This window comes from Coloeus monedula, assembly GCF_965178545.1.
Source record: "Coloeus monedula genome assembly, chromosome: 13".
NCBI lineage: Eukaryota > Metazoa > Chordata > Aves > Passeriformes > Corvidae > Coloeus > Coloeus monedula.
Genome location: NC_138793.1, coordinates 12737055 through 12747483, shown reverse-complemented (window position 1 = coordinate 12747483; position 10429 = coordinate 12737055). Strand labels below are relative to the sequence as shown.

The 10429-nt window shown below is 50.9% G+C and overlaps 1 protein-coding gene across 1 annotated transcript in view; it reads right to left on the bottom strand.

Annotated features, from left to right (window-relative positions):
• Window positions 1-313: 313 nt before the first annotated feature.
• GNAO1 (G protein subunit alpha o1) overlaps window positions 314-10429 on the bottom strand; it is a gene marked incomplete at both ends in the record, with an annotated part of 143441 nt that continues 133325 nt past the window's right edge. The window contains 2 exons of the mRNA XM_082289766.1: window positions 314-501; window positions 2302-2455. Of these exons, the coding sequence (XP_082145892.1) occupies window positions 314-501; window positions 2302-2455 (342 nt within the window). The remainder of the gene's footprint in view (window positions 502-2301; window positions 2456-10429) is intronic.

Genomic DNA, 10429 nt, shown 5'->3' with positions numbered 1-10429 from the left:
TCAAAAAAACAAACTAAAAAGGTGGGTGTGGATTTTTTTTATATATATATATACGTATATATATAATTTTTCCTTATGCCTTTTTATTTACCAACTTGCATGATTATGATGACAATTTTTTTTTCTCTCCATCAATCTGTTTTTTCGTTTCTTTTTTTTTTTTTTTTCCCCCGCGCATGTGTGTGTCTGTGTGTGTCTGGGTGTGGTTGCGTTGGGGTTGTTGGTTTTTGTGGGTTTTTTTGTTATTTTTATGTTTCTTTTCTCTCCTGGCGCCGGGATCGCCACCCAAGCAGTCGCTGTGCGCCGGGGGGGGTCAGTACAAGCCACAGCCCCGCAGGTTGTTGGCAATGATGATGTCGGTGACGGCGTCAAAAACCACCTGGATGTTGTTCGTGTCTGTGGCACACGTCATGTGGCAGTAAATCTCCTTGTTGGGGGAGCGGTTTTTGCTCTCGAATTGTGCTTGGATGTAGGCGGCCGCGTCCTCGTAGGTGTTGGGACCTGCGGGCACAGGCGGGGGTGCAGAGCGGGGCTGTCAGGGCTGAGGGCCACCACCCCCCGCCACACCCGGCCCCATGCTGCATGCCAAGTGCTTTAATTATAACAGAAACAGGCAAACCTATTTATTTTAACCGCCCCCTTCAGGGTCCATTTAACCCTTTTCTCTCCCATCTCCCTCCTTTCCACCCCCACTACCCTTTTGCTCCCCCTCTGCCCCATTTCCCCCTAAAACACATCACACCTGGGCCCCGTCGAGGGCTCCTACTTCCCCAGGTGCTGCTGCTTTGCCCGCTCCGCACTCTCCCCTTTTTCCCTGCAGGAAGGGCAGGGTTCCCCAGCTGCGCCCGGCCGGGCTGTGCCTGAGGGATTTCCCCGTGGCAGCACCGGTGAGTCCCCGCGGCGCGCCCCGACAGCGCCCATCGCCGGGGGGGGAGAAGGCCGGGGGGCCTGGTGGCCCCCCGGCCAGGCAGGCAGGGGGAGGGATGGCCGAGGGAGTTGGTGGCCACCCCAGCGTCACCCATGGACGCTGGCTGTACCCCCTTGGTGGGGCTGAGCTCCTCTGTGCCCCACCTGGGGTGGGTGGGGGTCTCACCCTGGGCACTGGAGTGGGCGAGGGGCGGTGGTGTTCTAGGAGCCGTCTGGGGACACACGTGTTGCCTGTGGGCTCGGTGACGGGGAGGTTTGCTTTGGGAAGGTGGGCTGGAGAGGCGCCAGATGTTTGAGCCGAAAAATGCGCGTTATTGCATTAAGCTGCTTAGGGCAGCGAGAGAGGCTGTGCTGGCCCCTCGTGGGAAGCCACAAAGCTGAGTTATGCCCCTGAAATCGCCTTTGCAAGAGCTGCTATTATCTGGAGATTTATTTTCCTTTTCCAGCTTGCTGGTTCCCCTTGTTCCTGATGCAGTGGGTGGCTGAAGGAGAGGGAAGGTGGGCAGGTGCCACCGGGCTGTGCCTCTCCACAGGGTAGCCTGGCTGTGCCATACAGCTGCACATGGGATAGTCTGGTTTGCTCTACCAGGTGGTTGTGAGAAAAGTGCTGGTCCCTTCATGGCGGAGAAGCCTAAATGCCTCTGGTGGAAACGGTGGTGCACTTATGCTGTAGGGGAATGGGTGCCATCTTGCTGGGGGACTCCCTTGTCCCCAGAGTTTGGCATCCAGGATAGGTGGAATAGTTCAGAGATATCTCAGTATCTGTAGGGGATGCTGGAGTCTGAATTTAAATGGGCTTTTTTTCTTTCCCTTAGAGAAATCCAGAGTATCTATCCTTGCCCATCTTCTTGGTTATTTATCCTTTTCTCTAGGCCATGTTGGTTTCACTACAAAATGGATGATTCTCTTGTGGTTCCACAGATTCCTGTTGTAAAGGGGCTCTTTTCTCCTCCAGCCATACCCAGCATGAAGGCACTCCTGGGAGGATGCAGCCTGGAGGACCACGTGTCTTGGCTCCTCTTGCAGGAGCTTCTCAGGAACCACCAGCAAACAGGATGGCTCCAGTGGTGGCCACTCAGCTCCTGCCAAGGCTTCTTCTTTCCACAGCTCCCTGTGCCCAGGCTCATTTCAGCTCATCTCCATTTGTCTGGACCCCCTCTCTGTCCCACCAGCTGCTTGTGCACCTTTGCCTCAAGAACTGCCCCACCCAGGACACAACCCCAGCCCATGAGTGGGGTGCTGGAGCTGCATCACAGCTCGTGAAGGTGGGCAGTGCTTTTGCCCCCTTCTAAAGGCACTCTGTCCCCTCTGTCCCCCCAGCCCTGGTGGTGCAGGGTGGGCCTGTGGCTGTGCTGTGTCGGCCCTGGCACCTACCTGTGTACTCTGGGAAGCAGATGGTCAGAGGTGACTTCTTGATCTTCTCAGCAAATAGGTCTTTCTTGTTGAGGAAGAGAATGATGGAGGTATCGATGAAGAATTTGTTGTTACAGATGGAGTCGAAGAGCATGAGAGATTCGTGCATGCGGTTCTGCAAAGGGGAGCACAGAGGGAGGAGAGGGGAGAGAGGAAGGCAAAGACAGAGTTAGAGGAGAGGAGAATATTTCTGTGAATTGAAAGTTAGAAAGCAAAACAAAATCTCTATAGTAAGACAGTGGTAAATGTGAGTTGGTTACAAAGGTGGGGGAAATGGGGTATTGCCCTCCTCTTGGGCTGGAGGTCAGGGCAGGTGTGGGGCTGCAGCTGATTCTCCCCCCACATCCCTGTGGGGCCAGTCTGGCAGGGCAGACACTTGCAACCTCAAGGAAGAACAGGAAAAAGTTAATTTGCTCCTCTCCTGCCTCACCAAAGGAGTAGGGAAGGGGCTCTGTCTCTCTTCAGGGACTGGGTGCCCCTGAAGAATCCTTTGGAGAGCCCAAATAAAGGGTGGACAGACAGCATCAGCCAGCAGCTTGGACACACTGGGCATAGGGACTGGGATGGAGGGGGCTTTGGCCATCCCAGGGTGGTCCTATGGACCTACCTGGAAGGGTACTTGGCACTGAGTGGTGCCACTGTAGCAAGACCAGTGCCAAGGAATTGCCCAGAGGTAGGAGCAGGTCCTGTCCCTGGAAAAATCTTCAGCACAGCTTTGAAAATACCAGTGGTGACTGGGTTGCTCCTAAGAAATCCCATGGAGGTAACCAGTACAGGTGCCTCTGCCAGCTCTTGTGAGTGTTCTGGGCTTGCAGATTGCTCCAGGGAGATTTTAAGTTTGGAAAGGCTTTGGTAGGAGCATAAGGGTAAATTTCTAACAGCTGTAGTTTTGTTGGGGTTTTTTCCTTCTCCCCCCCCCCCCCCCATTTACATGTGGCCAAAACCCATAAAAAGCCATTTCCCCCCTATGCTGCTGAAGTTTTTTAAGAAGTGGAGAGCAGACAGCAGAATAGAGGAGGTGAGGTGAGGTTGTCCTGTGCCCCACTGGCTGCCACAGGGCCCCACAGAGCAGGGTGTTCCCATGCAGGTGCATGCACTGTGTGAAGATGCCACAGGACAGAACAGATCTGGCTCTCCAGGAGCTCTCAGACATTTTCTCCATCATTAACTTGCTCTTAGAATCACCAGAAAGTCACTCCCTGCTAGTCCACTAACAGCTTTGGGGGGTGTTTCAGGAAGTCCACGAGTCCCTTTCATTGTTTGTGCCCACCTTGTTTCTACTTGAACTTGCAAAGCTTTTGGTGCAAACCCAGGGCTTGGTGAAGTCTGAAGTTGCTGCCCCTCCCTGTAAGCCCCTCTGGGGGCTGAGCCCCCCAATTCTGGTTCGACTGCCTGAAGCTCATGTGGGGACACAGCTGTTCACAAAAGCCTTGTGGAAATCTCACGGAAAGCTGTGCTCTGGGGGCTCAGCAGCCAGCGGGGAACGCTCCTGCAGCAAAGATCCCCCCACAACATCCTCCCACAGCCCCCTTTTCTGGAGGCACAGCAAAGGGGGCTCTGGACTCGCCGAAGATTTGCAAGAACACGTGTTTGCTAATGAAATGATGACCCAATTACACATTTTGGAGTTTTCCATGAATGTTTTATTAGTGAGTCATTTTATTAGCTCCACTTCAACGGTAGCTTTTGCATGCAAAATTTAGCAGCTGTCTGATTACATCTTGAAAGGCTTTGCGATTGCACTGTCGGTTCCTTGACAAAGAGTAGCTGGGGATGCCAAGCAGGCGCTTTCTAAAGCCTTGGGACTTCAATTTGATCGTTATCTTGAAATAAAAAAAAGGCCTTATTCACAGGGAAACCAGAAACTGCCACAAAAGGATGTGGTTCTTCTTGACTTGTGGTTGTTGCAAAATTTGCTGGGTCTTGAGATTTTCATGGAGAGTATCAGGATGGGCTTTTTCCTTGATCATCTCAGGTGTTGTCCTATAATATGTATTATATTTAAATAAAGAAGTGATGCTGTTGGTGGAAGAGCAGCTGAAATAAAGCTTCTGCCCAGGGAAACAGGAATCCCCATTCAGGCAAAATAACCCTGATGACTTCTGGGTCCTGGACAGCTGTGCAGAAGATCCAAGCAGGATGGTGTCCTGGAGGAAGTTTAAAAAATCCCCAATAGCAATACACAAAGCAAAATCCTTCCCCTCTCAGCCATGTGCTGTTTTCAAGGCTGGCCTGTGTTTCTGTTGGATTCATAGGATGGGCCATGTGGGAATTTGTGTTTGAGGATGAGTCCAGCTGAAGCCACATCGCTGGAAGTTGGTGAAGTCAATAAGAGCAATGGTTCATTTTCCTTTGCTGAGGTTTATAGAAAATTTTCTCTTGGTTTCTTCATGTTCCTTACTTCTATTTTTATGCCCCAAATAATGGAAGATCTTTAGTTTAAACATAAAAGAATGCTCCATGTTCTGTGCTAAAGCAAGGAGGAGAACACACCATTTACTGAATTGAACCAGCAATGGGTCTTATGACTCTGTGCTCACACAAAGAGACAGTGGAAAAGCAAAACTTGTGACTTGTAAAGGATTTGTAAACAAAGCGATGGAGGAAGCAATGGGGCAGCAAGGATGCTCTGCCCTGCTGCTGCCTCTGGTGAGCAAAGGAAAAAAAAATCCTGCCAAATACTTACATAAAATGAAATATCTTTTGGTTATATCCTTTTCCAATTCCTTTTTTCCAGGTGGATGAGGCTATGGCAGACAGCTGGTGCTGTGTCTTGTGCAAGTGTTTGTGGAGGAGCCATAGGGTTAAATAACAAGTTTGAGAAGCTGGGTGCGCTCAAGGGAGACACAATAAAACCACTCTCACACTAGAAAAGAGCTGGCACTTTATTAACATTTTGTAACTAATAAATACATTACCAACAGCCAATAAATTATTACAATAACTAATGCTCTATTAAACCAATGGACAGTCACTCTTCGTACAAAATTACAGTTAATACAGTTTGGGCCATCAAACATGCAGGAGAAATGATTCAGCGGGAAACCAGCAAAAGGAAAATGGTGATGGCCTCCAGTGATCCTTTGGGAAATGTGGTGGGGAGTGGGGAGCCCAGAGACAGGGTGATGGTCACTCTTCCCTTGTCAAGATGAAGTGGGGAAAAAGGAGGTGGGGGAATAGGGCTAAGGACCACAAATTAGGGACCTAGGCTATTTAACAGGGCAAGAGCTGGTGTTTAAACAACCCTCTTTGCTTGCCCAGCACCACCAAGTTCTTCCAGCACTGGAAAAGCTGGTGAGACTCAGGCACTGCTGAAAATGGTGTTTTACCTGCCATGATCTCTTCTCCCCACCTGGAGCAGGGGCTTTAGCTCTGGAGCTGCTTGCCCACACTACAGTCAGGACTGGGTCTTGACATTAATTTCCAAGACACTGGGTAGAAGAAGGCCTGGGGCAGTGAGCATCCAGCTGGCTCCCAGCCCCTCTACCTCTTCTCCTGGTCTCTCCTCCCTGTGCTTACTCTGCACTCAGTGTCCATGAACAGAGCTGCCCTTTTGAGGAGATGGGGCTATTTCTTCAATCCAGCTCCCTTTCTGTCTGCCTGCAGGGTGCCAGCTGGAGGCTTTGGTCCTCCTCTCACTAAGGCATTGGCGTTTAAGAGTTGCACTTGCTTGTGTTTGCACACAAAAAAAAGATCTCACAGGCTGCTGGTTGGGGCATGAGTGGTCCTGTGCAAAGTCCCTTCCCACAGCCATATTCTCAGTATAACTATATAGGTCATGTACCTATATCTGTCAGTGTCAATTACCTCGTGTTGGTGCTGGAGCTCAGAAATGACACAGTACCCTCAAGTCTCAGGGAGCCTTGGGGTGTGTTTGCCTGCTCTTTCCTGCAGGGAGGTAGAGGCAAGACCGTGGTCTGCAATTTTGTGCCACTTGGACCATGTCTCTGCTTTCTCATGTGTGCACTGGGGATGTGAGTGATGCGTCTGGGTGCTCAGGGTGATGCTCAGTAGCACCATCTCTACTGACCTTGACATCTCCAGTGTCAGATCACTAATGAGTGTTTTAGTCTCCTTGGAAATGGTTGTAGAGTTTTTGGTGGTAAGCCTGAAGACAACCCTGGCCCACGGAAATACCCAAGCACACTAGCACTGAGCTTCTCTAATTGACCTGACAGATGGTCAGCTTCTTCTCAGGAACTCAGCAACTCTCCCTGGCTCCAGGAGACTTTGTGACCACAAAAAGCTTGGGACATGTCACACAAACTAACAGTGCAGGGTTGGTCTCTTTCCTAGCATTGACTGCAAAATCCCTCAGGGGGGATGTCTGCCTTGTTGAGCTGCACAGTAAGGCTGGGCACGTGGGGACCTTCTGGCAAAAGGACATCTTCTATGTCACATCCTGACCTCTTGGAGATTGCACTCCTGGACTGAGAACAAGGTCTGTTCCCTTGCAGGCAAGCACTGGGCTCATGCCATCATAGATTAAACATGCCAGATACATTTTAATATACATTAAAGACTGCCCTCATTAATACTTTTAGTGTCTCGTGAAACAAAGTCCCATCAACAGAGGAGGCATGGCAGGCTCCTCCTGAGGATGCTCTCCCCTCCACAGAGGGCCAGGCTGGCTGGCCATCCAGGAAAGCCAGCTGAAGGCAAGAAGCTAATTCCGGTACAAAACTCCTGAGAGAGATGTAGTTGGAAGTGTTTCTGGGCAGGCAGTGGGAATGTGACCATCCAGACCCGGCAGGAGGGCGGGGGCAGCAGGGACACTCTGCGCTCGCAGACGGCAGGGCCAGATGGCCACGCTGAGCATTCCTGCTGTCCTGCTGCTCCGCTGGGCTCCTCCGGCCCCCTGTGACAACCAGAGTGTGTGCGAGTTCTGTATGCAAGATTAAAAAGTGCCCGTGGCAGTCTGGGGCTGTATTTTAGTGTGTGCTTTCCCAGTGCGTGGTTATTGCTCGTTCTCCCAACCAGCCCAGCTACTGCATCCTCCTAAGGAGCTCTGCAGCTCAGCCCTGCAGCTCTGCAAGACTTTCCTTGTATGGGTTTCTCTACTTCGTTGAAATTATTGTTTAAATAAAGAAGCTATTTGCATTTTTGTGGTCTCATGGCTCCATACCTGACCCTCTCATTCACTACCGAGCAAGCCAAGGGGGAGCTTCCTTCTTTCTTTTTGCTGCTCTCTGAAGCTCATCATGAGTTGCTAATGCTATTTTCAATGCTGACACCCCTCGGATGCTTCTGCTGCTGGAACAGAGACCTGAGTCATTAAAAACCTTCTGCATCCCAAAAAGAGCTTTTTTTTTTGCAAATTCCCAGATTAGCTTTGAAGGGCAGCAGGGTTTATACATAGCTGTTTCAACTTTGTGCTTTTAAAATCTATCCTCCATGCCCTGGTATGATTTCTGATGCAGTTGTACCAGTTGCAACATCCCTGCTGTGTGGTGACTGCAAATGAAACACAGCTCTAGGTCTCCAAGGGTCTGGATTCAGAGCATGGCAATTGCAAAGCACAAGGGGCTGTTAAGAAAAGGCTTTTGAAAGCAGGCGATGTATTTCAAGGTACTTTTTAGGCAACTGCTGCAAGAATTGCTGGTGTTTAGAAAAAGCACAGGGCAAAAGATTGCCTGCGGAAGGCACATCTGTCAGGAAAGGCTTCGGAGGATGCAGAAGCCAGCAGTGAGTAATGATTTGGCAGGCGTTCTGGAGACAAAATCTATATGCGGCCATCAAGTGGGAGAAATAGTAGTGTTTAACACTGGAAGTATTTCATCTTCCAAAGGCTCTTTCCAGCATTTGTCAGTGAATCCTCATGGCACTCGTGTGAGGGAGGGAATGTCAGCAACAGCAGCTGAGATGAAGCTTTAGACACACAATATGCCAAAGAAAATGAAAGAAGAGGCTCTGTGTTGCAACATTTCCTCTGCTTTTTCTCCCTTTTTTCCCCATGGGGCACCAGCTGCTGGTTATCACCAACGTGCTAGGACCTGCTGGAGCTGCAAGAGGGGGTTTGGGCCTCCCAGCTGGCAAAGCTGGGAATGGGTTACCTGAATCCAGGCTGGAGAGCGGTGAAAGCGCACTGAGCCAGCACTGGCCACTTGACTGCATATGGCAGAGTTTGGGGTTGAGTTAATTTGAATTGTCTTTCCCAAAATATTCCTGTGTGCTTTACGCTGGAGCTCACAAAGCCTTGGCGTGTGCTGCCTTCCCTGGGAACAGCTTCTGTTACTTGTTTGCTTGGATAAAACATCATTCACAGCAAGGGGTGGGAACAGAAAATCTCCAAAACTCCAGTGCTTCTGATCAAACTCTTCTTACAGAGCTTAGTAAAAGGCCTGCAGCCCTGCCAGCACCAGCCATCAGCACTCTGGGTCCAGTGGTTACACACTTTACGTACCAAACATAACCAGCTTGTGGTTTTTCTGCCCTGGATTTGACACAACACCCGTGGATGCTGGGTGTTACTGCTGGGGCTCAGACAAGATGTGTGGGTGGGCTGTGGCATGAGGAGCAGAGAGGATGTCCTGGTTTTGCTGGCCAGCTCTTCGCCGGAGCTGATGTCATGGGAGGCATTTTAAGACTGAGATGGTGAAGAGAAAGATGGGTACTGGCTTGTGCCAGAGCAGGGGAGGCAGGAGTTGTGTTATTGCTGTTAGTGCCCAGCAGAGCAGCAGCAGGTCCTTGCTGTACAATAGCAAATGCATCCTTTAGTGCTGTTTAGGGGTTACTGACAGTTACCAGCCATGCTGGGCTGTGAGCTGGTTGGATGGGTGACATACACCTCGTTTTCCTCTGCCGGCCTTCCCTGCTTTCCTTGGGGTGCTCCTGCTCATATCCCTGGCTGGGGATTTGTCACAGATGTCCCACAAACACTGTCCTGGCAGAGCACAGCCTCTGATAGGGACTCTCCTCTGGCTCACAGGTGCCCTTATGTCCCATTTTCCCTGCTCTCAATCTGGCTCATCTCCCTTCTGCAACTTCTGTCCCAAACCATTCCCTAAACCTCTCCGACTGCTCTCTCCCTCCTGTGCCACCATACGTGTTCCTGTCACTGCCTCCTGCACACTGATGCTCACCTGGCACCTCCCCTTGGGCTGTGCTGCTCTGGGCTGCTCTCACACCATCTCTCCTAAATGGGCAGTGAGAGAAGAGATATTGTCCCTCACTAACACAGCCCTGGAGAGACCTCCTGAGACCTGAAAGCCACTCCTAGATCAGGCTCCCAAGAGAGGACAGTTGAACTTGTGGCCAGCCTGGAAAGATTTGTGTTTTCCAAGATAATGGACTTCTAAGAGAGGCAGAAAAGAGGCAGGGATCACCATTGCCTGCCTGCCCCCAGGTGAGATGGGCCCTGAGTGGGACCTCAGAGGTGGTTGTCTCACCCAGAGAACAAACAAGCTGTTGGGGTGGACTTCTAAGAGTACCTCCATGACCACAGAAGTGACACCCCACCTCTCACATTCCCTTCTGCCTTTGACCCTGCAGCATCCAGAGCTCTTGGTGATGGCAAGCGAGTGTACCTCACATGTACCTCAGCCCACCTGTATTTGTCCTTATCTCTGAGCCCCCACTTTTGCTGTGCTGGGTGCTACCCCCACTCTTCCCACTCCTCTCCCCTGCCCTTCCTTCTTCCTTTCCTTGCACTTTTCCTTCCTACTCCATCACTTGACTAAAGTCAGCTCCCTGAGCTCTCCTTTGCCAGTGTTAACCATCCATCTTGCTACAGATACTGGTAAAGAGATGCCCTGACTGGAGACACCAACCCTGGAGCTGTCTCTCTGGGATGCTCAGGCAGGAGGTGACACAGGAAAGCCACCGGCTTCTGCTCAGCCAAGGAGGCTCAGAGCACAAGGCTGAGCTTCCCAAGGGGTTTGGATGCCCAAGAGGCAATGAAGGGCTTTGAGGCTCTTGCACACATTGCTGCCACCCAAGCACGGGGAGGTTTCCCACAGCACCTCTCCCCATCTCAGGCACTTGAAGGTCAGATTCTGCCTACAAGAAGCCAGGGCAAAGTATTTTTCATTCACCCCAGTGTTTCAGGGTTGAAGTCTGAAAGTGATGCTGCATGTTTGCAGGAGCATCA